This window comes from Sorex araneus, chromosome 3 (assembly GCF_027595985.1).
Source record: "Sorex araneus isolate mSorAra2 chromosome 3, mSorAra2.pri, whole genome shotgun sequence".
Classification (NCBI taxonomy): Eukaryota; Metazoa; Chordata; class Mammalia; order Eulipotyphla; family Soricidae; genus Sorex; species Sorex araneus.
The window spans coordinates 179,703,642-179,727,332 of NC_073304.1; the positions used below are offsets into that span (position 1 = coordinate 179,703,642).

The 23,691-nt window shown below is 52.4% G+C and overlaps 1 protein-coding gene across 2 annotated transcripts in view; it reads right to left on the reverse strand.

The window, feature by feature from the left end:
• Positions 1-23,691, reverse strand: part of ARHGAP42 (Rho GTPase activating protein 42) — a 124,106-nt gene that overhangs the window by 63,348 nt on the left and 37,067 nt on the right. For both annotated transcript variants that reach the window (XM_055133547.1, XM_055133546.1), the window contains exon 3: positions 10,365-10,426. In XM_055133547.1, coding sequence (XP_054989522.1) covers positions 10,365-10,426 — 62 coding nt within the window. The remainder of the gene's footprint in view (positions 1-10,364; positions 10,427-23,691) is intronic.

A 23,691-nucleotide genomic window follows, 5' to 3' on the forward strand; every position in this document is an offset into this window, starting at 1 on the left:
CTTGCAAGGCAACTGCCTTCCTGCTATACTATCTCTCCAGCATTATTCATTCTTTTTTGGTTTGGGGGCCACACCCAGCAGTACTCAGGGCTGACTCCTGGCTCTGCACTCAGGAATCACCCCTGGCAGTGCTCAGGGGACCACATGGATGCTGGGGATTGAACCGGGGTCAGCCTTGGGCAAGCCAAATGCCATACCCCTGGAACTATTTATTTATTTATTTATTTATTTTGAGGCTTTGGCTTTACTTTATTTTTCATAGTAGTTGCGGGTTAACAACAAAATTGAGAGATGCTACAGCAATTTATTATTCTTTTGCCTGCCTTTCCCACACATATATATCCTCTCTCAGTATTAAATATCACCCTCTAAAAATGGCACATTTTATTTTGTTTTTACCAAGAATGAACCTGCACTGACACATCATAATCACTCAAAGTCCATGGCTTTGCCTTAGGGTTCACTTATGAATCCTAAGGCAAATATATGGCATTATAAATTCCGTGGTTTGAGACAGATAAATAATGATGCGCTCCCATAATTATACATGCAAAGCATTTTTCTTTTTTCTTTTTTTTAATTTTCTTTCTTTTTAATTTTTTATTTTAATGAATCATCATGAAATACTTCTACAGACTTACAGACTTTCATGATTGCATTTCAGTCAAGAATGAGCAAGTGCCCACCCCTCCACCAGTGCCCATTCCCCACCCCCAATGCTCCCAGTATCCCTCCCCCCAACCCCACCCCTCCCCCCATCCAGCCTCTGTGGCAAGCACAATCCCTCTTACTCTCTCTGCCCTTTTGGATTTTATGGTTTGCAAAGAGCTATTTATTCTTAACTGCATCAAATGCTCCAAAATTTTCCCAGCAAGCACTTCCACTGCTATTGTTGGAATGTGACTTCTCAGGGCTAACAAGCAACACCTCCAGTCCCGTTTCACTCTTCTCCTTGGTTCCTCGAATGGTTCATTCACACAAATATTTGCTAATGATGGAGCTCAGCTCACCCCTGGCTAAGAACTGACAGAATGAGGAGAAGCAACAGCATGAAACCCACCACAGACAGCGCGTCCATGTCAAATCCTCACAGTCAAACCTCCCAGGGATCAATGCAGTTCATGACGTTAAGTCATGGAGCAGAAGAGCATTGAGTGGAAACCTCTGTTACTACAGAGCAGGGACTTCCCCGAAATCGGGCAGCTGGCAGTGCCTGGACAAAAGTGCCCAGCACACCCCGCCTGGCACAGACTCCCCGGCCTGCCTGGGTCTGCATCTGAGTTCCAGGCCAGCCAGGGGCTCAGATGAACCGTCTCCAGGCTCTGGAATTGAGGGCATCTTCCTGCCATTTCACAGCTGGCCCTCTTGGCACCTCCTTCTCCCTGGAAAAACTTCACCTCTTCCAAAGGCTACAGGTGGAAGGTGACGATGGCCATAAGGAAAATCACTTCACCTTGGAAAGTGGGGGTGAGACAGGACACAGGGTCCCAGCTAGCAGGAAGGGAGAACAGGAAGCCACGTGGGTGATGGCCAACCTGTTAGGGGTATGTGGTGGCCAGTTCAGGAGCTTAGTTTTCGAAGCCAGCCTTTCAACTTCCTGACAATCAGGGAGTGCAAGGGGATGGGCTGGAGGGGGTCACACTCAGGAGTGCTCAGAAGCTATTCCAGGTTCTGTGTTCGGCAGTGACTCATGGAGGTGTCTGATTTGGGGATGGGGTGCCGGGGATGCAGGCTGCATGCAAGGCCAACTCGGTGTTCACTCTCTGGCCCTGAGTGAATCTTCCTTTCAGAGATCTGCTGTGATTGCTCCAAATGTCATTTACGACCTCTTCAGGTGGGTGTGATGCAGGCGGGGATAGCGACTAGCGCAGCTGAAGGCTTGCTTGGCACCGTGATGGCCTGGTGACATTCCAGGAACCTCCCAGCTCCAGCCCTCTACAGTGACAGCCTGCAAGACGCAGGGGGGAAGAGAACAACACCCTTTGTCCCGGCAAGAAAAGCGTCTCTGGCTTCCCTGGCTGCTGCCGAGCTCGAGAGCTCGAGGCATGTCAAGACTCTCCAAAGCAAACACCCCTGGGACTGCTCGCATGAGTGGAGCTCTGGGCGTCAGGGCCAGTTCTCACATGGGGCGCGGTCTCCTGCCGACTGACGCCGCCGCCGCCGGAGGCTGGAGCAGAGCCACAGCTGGGCTCATTCCTGCGGCTCAGACACGTGACCTGGCCACGCGCTTCCGGCCCACAGGGACAGGTGCCACACGAGCCAGGCCTCAGAACCCAGACACGATTCTGCAGGCACTGAGCATCCTGGTTCATCCCTGGGGGTCAGTGGTGGGGCCTGTCCCTCCTCAGGAGACCGCCTGGCCTTTGCTTGTGCACTTCCTGTTCTGCCTTCTGCAGGGAATAGAAGTGAGCAGGGAGGGGATTCCGGGTGGGCGGGAACGGGGCTCAGCAGAGCTTCAGGTCCCCCTGCAGCAGAGCAGAGTGGAGGACCAAGACCTTTCTGGAGAAACTCCGCACGGGAAATCCCGTGAACTCCATGTTTTTAAACAAGAAAAAAAATGGAACTGAAGTAAGGAGCATTCCACACATGCAGCACTAGCTTGAAAGGCTGAAGCGTGTGGCAAACCCCCACCCGCCCCATATTCCACCAGCCAGTCAACCAGAATTTATCTGTAGGATCACAGAGAAAAAAAAAAAAAAGCAAAAACAAAAATATTTCAAAACACGAGTGCTTCCAGAGATACACCCTGAATATTTGTGCTATTTTCCTTCTGTGCACCGAGGGCCTGAGGATGTGGATGGAAGGCAACTCCCACCCCGGGGCCACAGCCCAGACCAACACCTTGAACTTCCCGAATGAACTCAGGACCAGGGCAGGCGATACTTCGAAAATCAGTCCCATTTCCTTTTGTCTTGCAGATCAGGGAGAAGATTTACATCCTGGAGAAGGAGCGGGTGCCCTGACTCTGGAAAGTGGGCGCTCCCTGGGAGACCCAGGAGCTGTCTTGTGGGGGGCTGGGAATGTGCTATCATTTATTTGGGGGGGAAGGGCAGCGTTCCCAGACCCCCAGAGAAGGCAGCCCTGCAGACGCTGTTTCTCCCAGCCCTGTGCCCCACTCTCTGCCTCTGGGTCTGGTTCAATTTCTTCCACTGTGCTGGCAAGGTCAGGCTGATTTAAACATACCCCCCCCAAGCCCCCAGACCCCTTTATTGTCTCATGGTGGCTTCTGCAGTGGGGTCTGGCAGGAAGCGCCTGCCCCGCGCAGCTGAGCAGAGACAGAGGCCAGAGCTGCCACCTGCTGTGGAGGGTCTGGGAAGGTTCTTGGGGAGACACCGCTGTGCCCGCATCTGCCAGGCAGCAGGAAGCGGGTGTGCCGCCTCCAGCCGGACACCATCCAACACTTCGTCTGAACCCACCCAGCTGCCAACAGCCTCTGCCTGCAGTCATGGGGCCCGGCAAGCACCAGTGGCACGACCTACAGTCAACTCTAGCAGCATGGCTCGACACAGTGCTTGGGGCTCAGACACAATACTTGGGGTCTCGGACACAGTGCTTGGGGGCTTGGACACAGTGCTCGGGACTGACACGGTGCTTGGGGACACAGACAGTGTTCAGAGTTTCGGACACAGTGCTAGGTGACACAGACACAGTGCCCAGGGACTCAGACACAGTGCTCGGGAACATAAACATGGTGCTCAGGGACTCAGACACAGTGCTTCAGGACACAGACACAGTCCCTGAGGGCTTGAACACAGTGCTTGGGAGCACAGACACAGTGCCTGGGGACACACAGTGCTGAGACTCAAACACAGTGCCTGCCAGACAGACTGGCAGGGGCTAGCGGCAAATGCCCCAGTGATTTTCCCCTGGTACTTGAGAGCACAGCGGGTATGGCATTTGCCTTGCACGCGGCCCACCCGGGTTTGATTTCTCCGTCCCTCTCGGAGAGCCCAGCAAGCTACCGAAAGTATCTCGCCTGCACGGCAGAGCCTGGCAAGCTACCCGTGGCGTATTCGATATGCTGAAAACAGTAATATGTCACAATGGAGACACTACTGGTGCCCACTCGAGTAAATCGATGAACAGAGGGATGACAGTCCTATAGTGCTACTTGGGAGCCATTTCTGCTGGTCCTGGTGGGAACTCCCCCCACTCCAGCCCCATGTGCCTCACCCCCACCTAAGTGGGTGGGGCCCTGCACAGGGGTCAGCAGGGCTCAGGCTGCTGTCCATGGCCCAAAGAGACCCCAGTGGCAACTTCCATCCCTCTCCCCAGTAACCCAAGCAGCTGGGTCACTCCTTGGCAGAGTTTCCTCTAGCTCCTCCTCCTCCTCCTCTCCTTCCTCCTCTCCCACCTCTCCCTCCTCCTCCTCCACCTCCTGCTCCACCTCCTGCTCCATCTACCTGTCTTCCTCTTCCTCCTCCTGCTTCAGTTCCCCATCTCCCTCTTCCTCCTCTCCCTCCTCCTGCTCCTCCTCTCCTTTCTCCTCTTCCTGTTCCTGCTTCTTTCCCCCATCCTTCCTATCCTCCTCTTCTTCCTCCTCTGCCTCCAGCTCCTCCTTTGCTTCCAGCTCTTTGGCCCCACCCCTACAAGGCCAGCCCTGCACTGCCATCCCTCCCGGTTTCACCTGCTCCCTTACAACAACAAAGGGAGTTCGAAAGAAGGTAACAAAGGGCGGTTTGCAAGAAAGTATCAAGCTACAGCTCTGCTTGTTGTTATTTTTAATAGTCTGACTGGGCAGTAAAACCTTTTGAGTTTTGCCTGAAAAGAATCAAAAGTAAAGGAAATTACCATTACTTAACTATTGTCAATTAAAATGAAAAAGCTTCAAATATGACTCAATTATCCACTGAATACGCAGTACTTCAGAGATAGTCTGGGAATTGTTCCTGGTCATTTAACAACTCAAAACTCCTATTAACGCCCCTGCTTTGACCAGCCTAGCGTCCCCAAGGCTTCAAAGCTTTCTGGGGAACTCTGGGAAAACACCAGACATGATGATAGCCTGCCAGGAGAAAGCTTAGATGGTGCCCAAAGAGCACTGCCCCCCCTCAGACCCTCTCGGTGGGAGAGCTCAGGCTGGGACCCCCAAAAAAGCCACCATCTCCGAGAGAGCCCGTTTTTTGACAGACAATAGGTTATTTATTATTCCACCAGCAAGAGGGAAGAAATGCAGCCCTCGGCTACGGGCTGCGGATTTTAAGAAAGGGAAAACTGGATCACCGGACCACTGCAGGCCCCGACCTCGAGGCCCACGCGGGCTGTCAGACCCAAGGAAACAGACAGAAGGACGGACAGTGCCGAACCGCAACCGGGCCTGGCACAGGATGTCTGGACACAAAGCACACCAAGTCTGTGCAGATTGACTTCTAACATGGCTTCTGGATGGAAGGTCCCTGCGTGTCTAGAGTTTCACGTCGATGTGGCATCCCTCGGCAATCGAAACGCAGGCATGAAGGCTGAATACCAGGAGAGCAGGGGTCCCCGCCACCCCTCTCCAGACCGTGTGGGACCTGGGGGGAAGGGGCTTGATTCCAGAAAGCCTTTGTTTCTTCTCTTGGTGTAAATGAAACCTGCAGTTTCTTGCCCAGGCATCAGCCCCAGGACTCCAAGGCACCACCCTTGGCTCAGGGGCTGCTGGCTGGGATTTTCCCAGCTGGGATTTCCCAGCCAACCACGAGTGATTACAGCGTTTCAAATTGACCTTCACCGGGTCTTTTGCTGATGTGTTTCTCTACCTGTGTCTTCTCAGGCTCATTTCACAGGCACTTAAAAACGAACCCTGGGGGCAGAGAGAGGGGTTTACACGATGACTTCTATATACCTTCTAGAATTTCCAAGCATCCTGCTTGTGCTTCTTAAGTCTCCAAACCAAAATCAAACACAAAACACGGCGTGTAAGCATGAGCGCACTGAAGTCAAACGCAGTCCCAATAGCATCAATGAAAATTTGGGCCAGCACCAGAGACTCAATGTTTCACAGTGAAAGCTGAAAGCTGATGGATTTCACTGTGCCACTGGCACGGGCTCTGGAGAGTGCAGTGTCCAGGGGCTGCCCACTGGTGTAGACACTATAGAGTGCAGTGTCCAAGGACTGCCCGCTGGTATGGATTCTGTGTAGAGTGCAGTGTCCAAGGGCTGCCCACTGGTGTAGACTCTGTGTAGAGTGCAGTGTCCAAGGGCTGCCCACTGGTGTAGACTCTGTGTAGAGTGCAGTGTCCAAGGGCTGCCCACTGGTGTAGACTCTGTGTAGAGTGCAGTGTCCAAGGGCTTCCCACTGGTGTAGACTCTGTGTAGAGTGCAGTGTCCAAGGGCTGCCCACTGGTGTAGACTCTGTATAGAGTGCAGTGTCCAAGGGCTGCCCACTGGTGTAGACTCTGTGTAGAGTGCAGTGTCCAGGGGCTGCCCACTGGTGTGAGCTCTGGGGAGTGCAGTGTCCAGGGGCTTGAGGAATCAGGTGGAGCAGGAGAGGCAGGAGAGGAAAGCCCAGGCATGGGCTCGGTCCCCGTCTCCATCACCCCAAGTGATTCATTTAATGAGTCTGGGCTCAGTTTCAGATTGTTGTAAGGATCAAATAAAAATGTATATAAAAGCAATTTGCAGTGTTTAAAACACACAAATGGATGCTATGACTGTCTGCAATAAAACCACCCGAAGCCACCGAGACGGAGGTCACGAACTGTGTGTGATCTGCCCCTTCTTGGCTCAGCCTCAAGACCCTGCAGGCAAGTGGGAACTTGGGGACACACGGGAAACTACCACACTCGATGGATGAAAATCAGAATTTGGGTAAAAAGAACAGGCAGATTCGTTTTCTCTTTTTATTATTATTTTTTTTTAATTTCAGGAGAAGTCAATGTATAAAAATGCTGGTCTGCAGGCCAGTGTACCTAAAGTTTGTTTCTAATAAAAATTAAGTTTAAGATACAATCGAACTCCAAGACACACTCATGCATGTGGAATGCTGGCATACTGTCTCACCTCTCTGGGACAAGCAAAGAAACCGGATTACTTCATGGATAACTGGACCGAAGTGTACAAGGGCGAGTGCCAGAATCACAGATAATCAATATCACCCACCGACAGCACACATGCAAGACAAGAATTTATGGCTCAAGATAAAACAAAGGAAAATCTTTCATCAAGAGAAAGAGATACATGCAATGCTGAACATTCTAAAATATTCTCCAATTTCAGGGGTCCTTGCTGAAACACAGGGAGACCCAGAGGCTTAACTAGGTCTAACAAATGCAATCATTGGCTTTCACGTGCTAAGAATTTGTTGTGGAAACTGTGAATGGGATAATGGATCAACTTGGATCAACTTTTTGTTTGCTTTTCGGTTACACCTGGCTGTGCTCAGGGCTTACTCCTGGCTCTGCACTCACGGACCACTCCTGGCGGGGCTCAGGGGACCATATGGGATGCTGGGGAATGAAACTAGGGGGAGGGGGGTCGGTTGCAAGCAAGGCCAATGCCCTTCCCGCTGTGCTATTAATCCAATCCTGGATGGACTTTCTGCTAAAACACTAACAGGCTCCTCTTGGATGACTTTGGGATTTAGTCTAGAATTAAAATATAACAATGGGGCTGGAGCAATAGTACAGTGGGTAGGGCGTTTGCCTTGCATGCAGCCAACCCAGGTTCAATCCCCAGCATCTCGTATGATCCCCCAAGCACCATCAGGAATAATTCCTGAGTGCAGAGCCAGGAGTAACCCCCGAGCATCGGTGGGTGTGACCCAAAAAGCAAAATAAAATAAAATAAAATACGGCAATGCCTGGGGTCTTTGTTATTGGTTTGCTGTTTGTCTGCTCTGTTTCGGCCATGTCAAGGCAGTGTGAGGCATCTGTCCTACACTGAGCCACGTCCCCGGCCTCTCAATTGTTTACAACATCAGAATACATGGAACGCACTTAATCGAGCATCTCACACACTCCATCAACCGCACACGTCTACTGATGTCATCACACAATTCTTGACTCAACCCGACAAGTCTGAGGTGGTGACACCATAGATTAGGGGACGGCTCTGGGGCCCAGCAGCAGGGGAAACCTTCCTGGCCCACTGTGAGCTGTTTGGGTTTGCACCATTTCTCCACAGGGAAGTTAACAGACTACATCTCAGAGGGCAGCTGAGCCAAGAATTGAGAACAACGGATAAAGATGTTATGGCTGGGCCCGGGGCCTTGGACACGCTCTGGGTCAGCTGTGAGAGATAAGCAGCGCTTCCTAACAGAAATAAGATGGGAGCTTCACTGGAAATGATGTGAACATGCAACCCAGAGTCCCATGGAGAAAAGTTTCAGAGGCAGCCAGCCCTGCATCTCCACAGGAAGTGCCGCCATTCTCCAGCCAGCAGAGCCGAGAGGGTGCTCCAGGGTACTGCAGGGGTGTCAGAGGGCCCCGCTGGCCTGCCCCAACAGACAGGACACCCAACAGGCATCTCCACTCAGAATTCAACTCTTGACTCCTCATTTCCCTTCATCTCATTAAATGCCAACACCACCTCTCTGTCTCTCTGTCTCTGTCTCTCTCTCTCTGTCTCTCTGTCTCTCTCTCTCTCTCTCATCCCCTGCAGAGACAATATCTTTCTTCAAAATCCTTTTCTCTGGTGATGGAACACAAACTGCATCACCAGGTTATTCCTGTCACCACAAAGAAGAACGGAAAGGGACTAACTTAGCCCCATTATGGAGAAGGCAAGTGACCAGGACACAGCTGGGCTGAAATCTGAAAGATGAGACAGACAGAGCCAATTGTGAGAGGAAGTGGATCGGATGTCCAGGGCGCAGGAGGTGACAAGTGCAGATGCCTATGTCCTGTCCAGAAACAGCTTGGGGTGACCGCCACCCTGGGAGGGCCAGAGGGCTGGGGAGTGGGAAGAAGCCCAGGGCACTGAGGCTGGGGGGATGGGGAGCAGCTGTCTGGCCACAGGGCCCCCAGCAACAGGGAGAAGAAACTCAAAGCCAAAAGCCTAAAGGCAAAGCAAGTTCACTATCAAGTTACAAATAACAAGAGGAGGCTACAGGGTTCTCTTCCAGAAGGCTCCTCGGAGAGTTCCCGCTGCCAGGCGGCATCTCTGGGTATCTCAGCCTTCTTCATATTCACTCAAAACCACCCGTGGGGAGGACGAGGCATGTGTGTAGCCCAGTCAGCAGGATCTGAAGGCAGAGGCTCAGGACACCTCTTTCCGCGTCTACACTTCGTCCAAGACCCTCTTTACTTGAGGAGAGACCGTCTCAGTGCCTCACCCTATACAGCTGATGGATGACTGAATCTGACATCTGCATCCACAGGGGAAATGACAGCATTTCCAACAAAGATGCACTTTTAAAAAGTCAGTGTCACTCACAAATAAACCTTTCCCTGGGGCCAGGTACGTCTCTGTGTCCTATCTGCATCTCTGAAAGCTGTTCTTAGCTGAGTCCCATGCAGACAGGGGTTCACCTCTCATTCGGTGGCGTCACAGAAGATGAGATGGTTTTTTCAAGTGAGAAGAATGAGACAAGGCAAACGCCCTCAGGGGTCATCATGGAACTCTGAAAAGGAGCTCTACCTGAGCTCGGATAACATGTCTGGTCAATCACGGATGTCGATACACCTATTTCAGTGCCCTCCCCACTCTTCCTACATTCCCAAAGTTCAAGTCTTCAAGGTCTAACTCAACTGTCACCTTTTCTTTTTTTCTTTTCTTTTTTCTTTTTTGAAGTAAATAGATTTTATTTAGAGGTTTCTGAGGGAAGGAGGAAGGGATAAGTGGGAGAGAGAACAGTAAGAATAATGTGCTCAAGAGAGAATGCGGGCTTCTCCAAGGATGGAGGAAGCCCCTACACATAACCGAGCTTTAGACACAAAAGTATGAAAGTATACACATCTCAAGAGGGGAGATGCGGGCGACACATGTGCTCGGGCCACACATGTGCTCGGCTACGCGGGCACAAGCAGCATATGGGCTCAGGCAGCATATGCACGCTCAACTGTCACCTTTTCAAGAAAGTCTCCTGCTAAGGCTCTGGAAACAGGGTCTTGAATGCGTCTAACATATCTAGCTCCATTACGCCATCCGGATTTATAGGTTTGCTCAATGCCAACAAAAAGGTTTCTTAATGGGAACCGGTTCTGTATTTCTAATCCTCAGAACTAAAACGCCAATGACGGTAACTTACACCTGCCAAATCAATCGAATACAGAGCAAATGACATGTCTCATTAGCAATATTTGATAGTTACACTCATCAATCTTTTGTGTAACACTTAGCGCATACACTGAATCATCATGTCTGGAATAGCTGCTGGGCATACTCCAGGTCTGCTAGTAAATGCGAACATAGCAGGATGCAGAGGCAATAAGAAGTAAACTTACCAGCCTTCTCCTTTCCTCTTCCACTGCAATGAGCAGTCTTGCAAATTCTTTCAGAGACTGAGCTGTTTAAAAGATAAAATGGAAAAGTAGTATCAACCTTTGTTCACTGCTGATCTCTTACTGTACCAACAAACAGAAAGATCTCTGCAGAGCAGTACCCCATCTGTGGTTTTGCTTCTGCAGTATCATTTACAAGCAACCAATCATGAGAAGCCAGAGAGATAGTACAGTGGTCAGGGTACTTGCCTTGCATGCAGCCAACCTGGGTTCTATCCCTAGCATCCCATATGGTCCCCTGAACACTGCCAGGAGTAATTTCTGAGGGCAGAGACAGGAGTAAACCCTGGGCATCATCAGATGTGGCCCAATAAATAAATAAACAAGAAGCCAACCATTATCTGGAAATACTCTGTGCAATCAGGCAGAAGACTGAATCCACAGCCCTTGTAATAAAGCTTACTGTGACTACTATTCTGCTGTTGCTATGTTACCCTAATTTATGAATGATGTCTAATTCATAAATCAAATGTTATGATAGACAAGTAAATAGGAATGCACCAAGTGCTCAAATACTATTCAAGGTTCTAGTAAACCACTGGGGGTCTTGATCTGACCCCCGTGGGTCAGGGAGTGGGACACTGCATATTATGTTCTGCTCTTTTACATTTGTAGAAGAATAAGCCAGAATTGACAAGAGGTTTTAATCACGGGTATGGGGATGAGCAGTATAGGTCTGTCTACATGCTCCAGTGATGTCTGGAATGCAGGGAGGACAACAGTTCTATCTCAAAGACTCGAGAAAAGTAGAGTTTATGAAACTGTCAGAGCCAGCAAGAGAAGAGTATTCCCCCAGTTGTATGAAGTCTTTTCCAAACAGCAGCTTCCAGTAGCGGGAACTCTAGGGTGTCTGACCCATGCGTGCAGCAGTCACCACCAGCCTAACCCCTGAAGCTTCTTTCTAGATGCCCAACAACAGACACAGGCTTCTGGGACCTGCGTCAGGGACTCCCACTTCTAGGCCAAGCTATAGGCTGCAGCACGGACCTCTCCAGGAATGTGGGCGAGCAAGGGGAACCTGCAGGTCCCACGGTAGCAGGAGCTACTCTGTAGTGGAACCCCTGGGTGACACCTTTAAAGCCATCAGACTCCATAAAACTCTCTCAACCTACACCACTAGATCCTGGAAAAAGCACCAAGTATACAGAAACTGTGGGAAAGCAAACCAAAAGGAAATAAATGGGATGGGGTCAGGATGGGGGGTGTCAGAGTGGCTTATTCTTCAAACCTGTGGATTCCATCCCTGTGGATTTCCACCCTTGACACCGCACGTGGTGATTCACTGAAGCTGGAACTTCCTTGTGGCCTCATGCCCCGGGATCCCGTCACCACCCCATATAAGCCAAAGCCTGGAGATTCCGTCAGGAAGGCCGCAGGAAGGGCAGGGAGAGAAGCCTGGTCTCATCAGTCACATCCACGAAGGAAGCAGGAAACACATTTCCGCCCACGAATGAGCAGTGCCAAGTAGGACTCTCTCCCCTCCTCAGAAAGGCAAGGCGGACACTGGCCCGGACAGCACTGCAGTCTCACCTGACCTGGGGTTTCCATCAGGAGCCAGAACAGAACAGAGCGAGGGGCCGGGACACCATGTTCACGGCCCAGCAGGATTCAAAGAGTGTGTTTGAAAAATGAGATGGGTTTTTTTTTTTGTTTTTAATTTCTACCACAAGTGCTATCAGTATTACAACTCTGGGCTGAGCACACCAAACAAACAAAAAAAAAAACAGTACAAATAATACAAACTTTGCTCTGAAAGATGGAGCGGTCTGCGTCATGGAAGTTGGTACTTTGGGTAAAGGAATCGTCCTATAAACATCACAACAGCTGTGTCCTGCGAGTGGGTCTCCATGGTAACCAGTGATGAGGGTGGGTCTGGTGACAGGCCATGAAGGGTAAGAAGTGGCCCAGAAAGCCAGTGGGTTTGGGCTGCAAGAACTGAAGGCAGCAAATACTCTTGCGAGTGAGATGCTCAGGTGCTGACACGAGAGAGAGGTCAGAGGTGCAGAAGCAGCACTTGAACCTTGCACTGCCACTTCCAGGCCCAAGTTTTGATAATAATAATAATGATTTTATATATAGACATATATATGTGTATATATCTACACAAAGTATTCTTCTATGGTTGTTTTCAAAATCAGAAATGAGTAGATAATGCACTCTAATGAAACACAGAAAGAAATGAGGTGAGGTAAAAGAGATAACATAGTGGGCAAAGTGTTTTTTTTTGCATGCAGGGGAGTAGGTGACCCAGGTTCTATCCCTGGCACACTACACTGTTCCCCTAAGCCCCACCAGAAGTGATCCCTGAACAAAGAGCCAGGAGAGAGTATCTCTTCCTGAGGTCCAAAACTCCCTTCACCACCCCTCTCCCCAAAGAAAGAAATCAAATTGAACTGACAAGTTATGCTGTGACCTCTGCTTTGTCAACTCAGAAAACGGAGACTGGCACTGAGTTGGGGGAGGGGCATCCGTACCATGAGGGGTCCCCAAGATACCCCCCAGGCCTCCATCCACTGGGCGGATGAGCATGAGAGTCTAGTCTGCATTAGCCGCGGTTCCTCTTAATGCAAGAATGAATGAATGATGCTGTTTCCACTTCCAGAGTGTCCTCTGGCCTGTTCTGCACATAAACACTATTTATAGATTCACACAATCTCGAGGTGGTTAATGAGGTGTCTAAGAGGAGACTGGACATGCACGAGCTTAAGGACTGTGGATTCATACCAACTCCCCCTTAATTTGACAGTGAATTTTGTTACTTTCCCCTCTTATTATTTCTTTTTTTTTTCCTTATTTCATGGAAACACAAACACTCAGGTTCGCTGTTGTTCCTGAGGAAAAATAGCCAGGAACAGCCACTGCCCATCTCTTGGTCAACACCAGTCACAGCAGAACACAGAAAACTTGGGTAAATGACCCCCCCCCTGAGCAGGAGCAGACATGCGCAGTATTCCCATGTCCACTGGGTCTGAGGGGACAGGGCTAGTCCTCCCAGCAGCAGCATTATGGCCCCATGTGGGTTACCCCAAGCCCCTACCTGGGAAACTGCATCCCAAGCTCTGCCCTGGAAACTGTGACCTTGAAGGTGACCTGCTAGCGGGCACTGTTAGTACCCCGGGACCAGGGTGAGAGCAGAGGTAGAGCCGGGGAGCAAGGGGGAGGCCTGGGGTCTCATCTGTCACCCCGATCCACATGTGATAAGAGCCCTCTGCTCCCCCACAGAGGATGGAGCAGCTCTGAGCCCATCTGAGGACACTTTCTATTGCACCAACATTTCTCCACCACCATCTGCCCTGGCCGTCCTCAGTGAGGTCCTGATTTTACTGGTCACTATTAATATTCCCTCAGAGTGACAATCTGGAGGCCTGGAGTTAGTGTCAAATGCAACATCTGGTTCTGCAATTGGAGCCCTTGACCATACCCCTGCTTAGGACCGGATTCCGAATGACAACCAGCATTCCAAGAACAATACCTCATACGCAGCAGACTTCCAACAGAGGACTGTGAAATTAATTCACGAATTTAACAATGCCCTGCCGACCGCTAGCCCCATCAGGAGCATGCACAAGCCCAAATCGGGGCTTCGTGAACTACCCTGGGAAGGAGCGACGCCTACTTGGGAAAGTCACGCTCACTCTCCATGGTCTCACCACCTGCCCAGGGCTCGGCCAGCAACATTTGCCAGTCATAACCTTCCCCACCATCAGGACCACGGGATCACTGGTGAGCAATAAAAAAGGCTTTCACATACAAACCTGAGCTTTCAAAAGGAAGTATTCTATAGGCTTTCTTTATTCATTCATTTATTTATTTATTTATTTATGTATTCGTTTATTTATTTATTTATTTTTAGTCTCTACAATATGATACTAGAAAAACACTTCTGGAACAAAAGAAATCCATTAATTAGATATATTTATGACAGGTTCTGGGCAGTGAGGAAGTGGAATAATGGCGTCTCTATTTACCATTATCATAAATTCCAAAACATCCTTCGGTGTCTCTGCCAGCAGGAAGTGGACAGTGCAGAGTGCTGGTACTCGGTGCTGGGTATGGCAGGAACAGTTCGAGCTTAAAGCTGACTATCACCATTACCCTCCACCCCAATAGTTCAATCATAAGAACACTTTCCAAAGCTCTCCGGGTAAGACCTGGGACCATGCCTGGCGCAGACAGAAGGACAAGACAAGAAAAGTGAAGAAATAGGAGTTTAGAGATGCGATCCTGGGTGTGGGCCCTCCTGACCTCTAGTGAGTTTGGGGTCAGAGCTGCACTGGGAGAAGCTCAGTGGTTTTTTTTTGTGTGTGTGTGTTTTTAAGTCTGGCAGAAAGAGGACAAAAGGAAGGCATGCTTTCTGAGAGGGAGGTGGAGTATGGTGCTGGCATTCTGTCTGGCATTCCACTAACCAGGGGGCAGATGGAATGCCACCTGGTGGAATACAGTCCTGTGCAGTGACCTTAGATTCCGGGAATGTGTCACTAGCTCATCGGCTCGCCATTTGGTCCTGAGCAAACCTTCCACTCGGCGGTCTGAAAAACCCATTTCCTCACAGTCTCTCAGCAGCCTCCAGAGCACCTCACTGCTTTAGACGGTGGAAAACCTGGTTAGTGTCTGCAAGTCAGAAGGAGCGACTAAGGAAATGTGCTCCTCCCCTCGTCCCTGCAGAGCCATTCAACCGCCGACCAGCCGCTCTGCCCAGGCGCTCCCCTGGCACGGAGGCTGAGTGGGCCTCTCCTGCACCTGCCACACCCGCACCAGGCTCAGACAAGGCTGCTCAACACTGCCCAGCCATCACCAAGGCTGGCTCCTAGCAAACAGCAGGTCTTGAAAATGGCCACGGTAATAGTCCCCAGGCACTGCCGGGAGGAACCCCTGAGCACAGAGCAGGGGTGAGTCCTGTGCATAGCCAGGTGTGGCCCAAAATACGAAGAAAAGGACCCAACTCCAAGGTTGTTTGAGAGTTCTTATATGTGTGTTCAATGCGATCCTCTGGGTTTGTGCATTAGCTATAAATTCACAAAGGGCAAACTTGACCAATAAATACACACAGACACACCTTCTCACACACACACACACACACACACACACACACACACACACACCTTCAACTCACACACCGACATACCTTCACACACACAAACACACACATCTTCACACACACCCTTTCACATACACACACCTTCACTCACACACAGACACACCTTCACACATACTAACACACCTTCACACAGAGATACTCCTTCACACACACACAGAGACATCTTCACATATACATACATCTTCACACACAGACACCTTTACACATATACCTTCACATACACACACACCTTCATACACACATACACACACACACACACACAAGCATTTCTGTCTCACACAGTTCCAATGCTTCTCTTGAGCCGGTTCCTGGCCAGTGACCTCAGCAAAGATGCCAGGTGGGACACGGTGAACGCAGTAGGCCCTGTCTTGGGGATGGTGATCGACCAATCACATGTCCTTGTTTCTGCGAAGAGTAGTGTTGACTGCAGGTACTGGGGGAAAGGTCCAGTGGTGCAATGCTGAGACAGAACCCGGCTCGGCCACATGGAGGTGCCCAGGGCCCCTGACAGCCACTGCAGCCACACCTCGGGGCTCAGCATTGCCTGGTTTCATAGTTTCTGTCCTCACAGTAATTCTGGGAATCTGAGCTGATCCCAAAGTCCAGCTAGCACCGTGCTCGGGCTCCGCTGTCCAGGACGACACACATATCTCTCTCTTCGGGAGGGGAGGGGCTGCATAGGGACCCGGCCAGGGCACAGGGAGGGGGAGGCGCTGGGAAGCCTGTCTGTGTTGGTGGAGAGGGGGCCGCCCAGGCTTCCTCCAAGACAGAACACTGCGGCCAAAGAGGGGTAAGATGGCTAGAGGCATGTGCTAGAGGCAGAGAGACCAGGCCTCATGCCCTGCCTCAGAGGACAGTCGGAAAATACCCACCCACACTCCTGAGACGAGCACCTCCTCACCAGTTCCCTGGCACCTGGTCCCTAGCACCCAGTGCCCCCAGTACAGTACCCCAGGACCCAGTCCCTGGCACCCAGTCCCCCTCCACCCAGTACCCGGGCACGGTCTCTGAAGCTTCCTTATACACCTAGTCCAGTCCAGCCTCTTCCCCAAGGCCATGGCTAGCCCATGACCAGCAGGAGGCCTGCCCACGGAGAGCGGAGCCCAGCCCTGACTACTCCGGATCTTTCCCACAGTACCTCTCGGAAGAAGCTGCTCTTTCCCCAGCCTTACCCTCCCTACCAGATGGCCCCCACTGCCCCTATCCTGGGCAGGCCCCATGGGCAGCCCTCAATGTCATTCATTCCTCTGATGGGAGCCCAGAGGCCTGACACTCCCCTTCCAGTCCAGGAGATGTGTCCCCATTGCTCCTATGGGCCCTTCCTCCAAAGGGGCTCCAGGGCCAGCCTGTCCCTCCCTATGGAGAAAGTGCTGAGACAGGCAAGGAGGCAGCTGCGCTGTCCATGCACCCCCAAAGATGGCCACACATACTTGCATCTCCTCTCCCGACCCTCCCCAGTTTCCAGCTAAGAAAATGTGCATGCACCAGAGCATCGGTGAGCCAGCGCCTGTCTAAGGCGCTGGCAGAGTTACACCCGGACCCCACACCTGGACCCTACACCTGGACCTCACACCCTATACCCAGAGCCCACACCCTACACCCAGACCCCACACAAGGACCTTACACTTGGACCCAACACCCTATACCTGGACTCACACCCTACACCCAAACTTCACACAAGGACCCTACATCCAAACCCCATACTTCTACACCTGGACCCCACATCCGGACCCTACACCTGGACCCCACACCCTATACCCAAACCCCACACCCTACACACAGACCCCACACAAGAACCCTATACCCAAAACCCACACCACTACACCAGGACCCCACATCCTAGACCCAGACCCACACTCCTGCCCCCCGTCTTACACACCACCACTGTTCCAGCTCAGTCCTCTGACCTGTGGGCAGCGTGTGCCACACTCCACCGTGTTGCAAGGTGCCTAGAGTCCTTCTCCATACCCCAAGCATGCTCTGCCCACCCTTGCTCGCTACCTGCCAGCCCAGTGCCGCCCTGCACCCACCTCCCATGCCACCTCTCGTACCCACTGGGATGTCCCATTTCCCGACCTGCAGGACGGACATCAGGCACACTTAGGATGGGCCAGACTCCCAGAGGGCACCCCTGAGACCACACCATTCTCCAGCGCATCACGCAAAGCTCTTGTCACTGGACCCTGGGGCCTGTTCCAAGACCCCCCACTTCCCGGTGCTTCTGGCCTCCAGCCATGCACTGCGGACCCCACTGCTACTCTCGCCCAGGCTCAGACCCAGCCTAGCCTCCCTGCAGTGTCCCTCAGCCTCCCACTCTCAGTGTCCCCACCTGCCCCTGGCATCACAGCCATCACAGCCAGAAGCTGATGCGAGCTTGTTTCCACACCCCTCTACTCTGTAAGTCCGACAGGGACACAAACCCTCACTCTCATTTGCAGGGATTAACATCTTCACACCCAGAAGATTTAGCGACAGAGAGGTCCTGGGACCCATAGTCCATGGTCAGCTGCTCAGTCCCATCAATGGCAGTGGCTTCACACAGGACAGCAACCAGCGCTCCTACCCGGCTGCCCCTGCCTGGGGTGCTCCTGCATGAAGTGCTCTCCCGAGGGCTCTCCTCCCCGAGGTGCTGACTGCAAGCAGGAGATTCAAACAATGCCTTCACCAAGGATGTGCACTTTGTCCAAACTCCAGGCTATCCCCGCAGGCTAGGGTCTCCGCAGAGGTGCAGAAGGCCAGTCTGTGCCCGGTGGAGGGGAAGCACCCAGTGCCCCTCTGCAGCCTCCCGAGCCTCCCGAGTCTGCAGCTGCCCACCTTCTGTCTGCAGGGGACTACACGGGGCCCAAGGATAAGGCTCTCCCCGCTCCATCCGTTCTTCAGCCCGGCTGCTCCCTTGCACCATCTACACTGCCTCCTCCCTGCCTGAAGCCTCTCCCCACAGCCCACATCCGTGTTCACTCTCGTTGGAATTCCCCACCACCTCCGGGGTCACCGAGCTGCCTCCGAGCACCTCCCAGAGTTCAGCCAGTTTCCGGGACGCAAATGTTACTCCTGTGTGAGTGGGGTGGAGGGGGCTCTGAGCAGCATTCGGGGTGCTGAGGGATTCCTCGCAGTACTGGATCATCAGGGGCAGACGGCTCAGTGCAACAGCCAGGAGCCCCGAGGATTCGGGATAGCTCAGGCCCTGGGCAGTGGGTGCAGGCAGGCAGAGCTGGGGGCATACTCAGACCCCAGGTGCAGCATGGGAGCCCTTGCTGTGTGGTCCGAACATTTTATGTCTGAATTGAAACTGCACTTCTGTTTCCCTCACGTTTTCAAAGGCTCTCTTGCTTGCCGTAGGGCTGCTGAGGCCCATCTCCGACACAGAGAACTGGCAATTCCTGAGCGCCATGATTCATGCACATGCCAGAACTATCCCCTCCCGGGCAGCTGCAGCCCAAGGCCAGACGGGCATCTCCTGAGAACGCAGAGATCCAACTCCAGCTGACAGAGCCCTGGGGATGCCCCCAGTTCCCCAACCCTGGAGTCCAGCTGGGAATCCATTGTCTCCCACCCCCCCCCCCACACACACCCCACCTCATCTTTCTCAGCTCCACAGATTCAAAGGCAATCGGTGTCCAGTGCGCTGGCCTGGCCCCTCAGCAGGTCCACGCCCGGGGAGAAGCACCAGAAAGCATAGTTGGCAAAGAGCAAACTGGAGAAAGGCTGGAGAGAGTACACACCTGCAGCGCCTGCTCTCCTCCCTGACTGTTCTGCATGAGTGACCACTACTGGCACTTTTCCAAGATCCTGACCAGCTGGCCCTGAGGTGATGGACCGGAGAAGGAGCACTTCCCAGGCCGTCTGCTCCAATGTACAGCCGGAAACTTAGGTGCCAGCCCACAAGTCAAATGTGCTGGTGAGAACCTTTACAAAGGTTATCCTTCTTCCTGCCTTCTCCGTCCTTCTTCCCCGTCTCCCTGCTTACCACGGGGTCTCCAGTAGCCAATGGCCCGGGGTGGTTTCCCCCATAGGGGAGCTCGGCCATCCCAAGCATCAGTCTCATGCTTTAGCATCTGGACAGAGCAGACCTGGGGGGCTGGAGCGATAACACAGTGGGTAGGGTGTTTGCCTTGCACACGGCCAACCCAGGTTCGATTACCAGCATCCCATATAGTCCCCCGAGCACTGCCAGGAGTAATTCCTGAGTGCAGAGCCAGGAGTTAGCCCTGAGCATCGCTGGGTGTGACCCAAAAGGCAAAAACAAAACGAAACAAAACAAAACAAAAAGAAGCAGATATGGACCCCCCCTTCCATCTGCCTCCGACCACCTGCTGACATTCTCTCCAGACCCCACCTACGGCACCAGCTCCCCAGTTATTCCCTTTTGACCGGGGACCAGTCAGCACATTTCGGATCACGCAGTGGCCAAGCAGCCAGACTCGACTCTCACGACTGTTTAACCATGTGGAGGTGACTGGCGGCCACCTGGAAACCTGCGCCCAAGGCCCCCTGTGGAAGCAGCAGGTGGCAGTCACTCCACAGACATGACTTAGCCAGAGTTGGAGGCAGGTGGGTAAATGAATCGACCTGGGAAAGCGGGTGGGTAAGTGAGCACTGTCCAGGGAGGCAGACAGGTGAGTGAGCGTGGTGAGGGAAGGCGGGTGCTGACTCCAGCCCAGAGTCACTCCTGGGCTTGTCAGCAGGGACGGGGAGGCAGTGAGTGCCACCCCCTCACCCCCAGCTCTGGGGGCTGCTGTCCAGCCTTCTGCTGCCTTACAGGAAGCCAAGAATGGCAGGTGAGGCACCATGGGTGGAGGCTGAAGGCGCCAAGACCTCCTGGAGGAGAAGATGCCGGGAGAGAACTGGAGACAGGGCCCGGAACTTAAGGCTCATCACTGCACCGATGCCTGAGCCACGGCCTCTCCAGCTGCACCAGTGCTCTCTCTCTCCCCCAGCGCTCACCCTGAAATGGGCTTGTGGGGGTAGCCAGGGGAATGCGGGTCCCACACGCCGCACAGAAGCCTCGGTGGCCTTGCTGTGGCTCTCAGCGGCCAGACCAGCAGGTCAGTGCAAGGGTCCGAGGACCAAACATGGGTCACCAGGTCATCAGCAGCACTCGGCTTCTGTTTCTGACACTGCAGGGTGCGGCCGAGAAGTCAGGGTGTGGGCAGAGCAGCAGGTACCCCCCTCCCCAGCCCACCCAAGCTCTGACCCCACACCTAGATCCAACCCAGAACCCCCCACCCCCAAAATCTGGCTTATTACCACACTGAAAAGAACAGTGCTAGCCACATACAGGTCTAAGTTTTCCCCCCTTTTTTTTTAAACCTAAATAGGGCACAGAAAAAAAGCAGAAATGTGAGTGAAACTAAGTTCCCAACCTCAAAGGCCAGGATTTGCCAGAGGAGATAAGAGGCCAGCTTGGTTGGTTGGGATGGGAGGGGGGGAAATCAACTGCTTTCTATTTAGCAGAACAAATTACAACAAAAGAAACTTCAGGGGATTAATCCGGCTCAGTCAGTTAAAATAAAGCATTCTTTCACATGTGACTTGTGACATAAGCTTTTCCACAAGCCACACACACACACACACACACACACACACACACACCCCTAAGCCCCTGAGTCCCACATTCAATGAAATAACATAATTAACAGCGCAAAGCACCTCTCTAGTGTGGAATGCTTTCCGGGGCGCGGAGAGCACCTGAACCGGCCACTTTCCCAGTGTTCCCATCTGCGGCGGGCGGTGGGTGGGGGGTGGGTGGGTGCAGGGAGGAGGGCGGTCAAAACTTTTGAAAAACAACCTTTCAATGGTCCAACTGAGAGCCATTAAAAAAGTAAAATATGCTTCCTCTACAGAGTTCAAAAGAAAATGTTATTTGTATAAACAATTTAGGCATTTGGAAATGTTCCACTTTAATAGAAGACTTCCTGATTCATAGAACCACATGCAAGTGGGCTGTGTAATGAGGGCTCGAGACAAGGGTGGATTCTCTTTTGATTTAGCAAAGGAGGAGGTAATTTGTTTCCTGGGATTTAACAGAAATCACAGGTCTCCTTTTTGAAGAACTTGAGTATGGCAGTAAATGGTACTGTCCTCTGCTTTTGCAAACTTTCCCCCCCTAAGAAATGCCCAGAAAGTGATTTCTGATCAGTTCCTACACTTTTACAGCAAAATCTCAACAAACACGAGGGATCGGCTATAGAAATAACCAAATTACAGCCTCTCTGGTCATCTAATTCATGTGGGACTTCATAGCCCGAGTTCCATCATTGGAGATTATGTGAGTTTAAGTTGTTTTTCTTGTTCGGTTTTCCAGGCATTTCCTGGATTAGTCAATATAAGCTCCTGCTGACCACCTCGACGGGCCATGAGTGGTGGGTGTGTTTCTACACCAGGTGGGAATTCCTTCAAAACACTCACAGCGGGCTGGAGAGATAGTACAGCGGGCGGGGCACTTGCCTTGCAAGCAGCCAACAGGAGTATCCCATACGCTTCTTTGGCACTGCCAGGAGTAACTCCAGAGTAAACTCTGAGCACTGCCTGGGGTGGACCCCAAATCAAAGACACACACACACACACACACACACACACACACCGTGCCCCTCCCTGCCCGGCCACATCCTCCCCCGCATGGGAACCCTGGCCCAAACACCACCTTTCCTCTGTGCCTGACAGATGCATCCTCAAAGGGAACGGACTCACTTGGCAGAGAGTTTACTCATTTTTCCTCCACATTAATTCCTCTAGCAAGAAAAATAAAGAAATGTTTCCCAGCCACTCCCTCAAAGAGCTGCTGGTTCTGACAGCCCCTGAGCGGACATCCCTAATGGCTCCCAGACCTGCGTGTGCGTGCATGTGTGTGTGTGTGTGTGTGTGTGTGTGTGTGTGTGTGTGTGTGTGTGTGTGTGTGTTTGGCCATAGCAGTGTTCCCTGCAGGACAGCCTGGGGGACCCTGTGCCATACATCTTCACTGCTTAGAGGTGCACAGGCGCAGTGGACACGTGTGGTGAAGCTGGGTTTGGTTGTAGTCCCTGGGTGCCAGGACAGGGTGCCCAGATTGCAGCCCAATGCCCATCTTGCACCAGCCCACCAGGGCAGAATCTGCACATCTGCAGCAGGTGCTGACAGGGGGATGCTCATGGGGGTTTCTCCGACAGGGCCCCCGAAAATGCCTCCAGGATCCAGGTCCCCACCTGCAAGCCTGGCTCCATCCCCATCGTGTTTTTTTGGTTTTTTGTTTCTTGTAGGGGTCATAGATGGTCAGACTTCGTCAAAACCCTGAATGAACAGTTTGATATCTGCTCGCTCCCTGTTCCTGGAGCGAGCAGATATCATTGGGCTACACTAGCACACTACAGGGATGAATGAAGGCATTACTGGCGCCCGCTCGAGCAAATCAAAGATCAACAGGATGACAAGTGATACAAGTGATACAAGGGGTCATAGCCGGCAATGCTCAGGGGTTACTCCTCTCTCTGCACTCAAGAATTACTCCTGGCAGTGCTCAGGGGACCATATGGGATGCTGGGAATCAAACCCGGGTCGGCCAGGTGCAAGGTAAACGCCCTACCCGCTGTGCTATCACTCGCCACCCCCCTCCCCCCACCATAATGTTTGATGTCCACAGCTTCTGGAGATCACTCTGCAGTAGCCCACCGGGTTCTGCGCTCCCTCCAGCCTGACTCGGGACATCTGCTGTGGGTTTGTTTTTGTTTTGTTTATTTTTTGTTTAAATCTCAAGGGCCACCAAGACGGGTTACAGGTGATTTCCAATGGTCCACGCAAAGTGCAGGCAGGAACGCAGTGACCAAGAGCTCACTGTCCTGTGCTGGGTCAGGGCTCAGTGTCCTGGAGGCTAGGTCAGGGCTGACCGGGCACAGGCCCCACTCCTGAAGCCCAAGACAGTCGGCTCTGAAAGGCCTGGGGTTTACTCTGGCCTGGAGGCACCGCTGATGGAAGAATGGGATTCCAGGTTCTCCAGAGCCAGACGGTCCGGCCGGTTCCTGCAAGCAGGCCCGAGGGCAGGCTGCGCCTGGGATACCTTCTGGAACATACTCCCGCAGTGTCTGTGTCCCAGCCAGTGGCCCTCACCGAGTGACCCGTCAACCGAGGCGCGAGGACCAACTCCTCCAGCTGTTGGCCACCGTGTCCCGTCCCCGATTCCTCTGGCCCAGGAGACCAAAC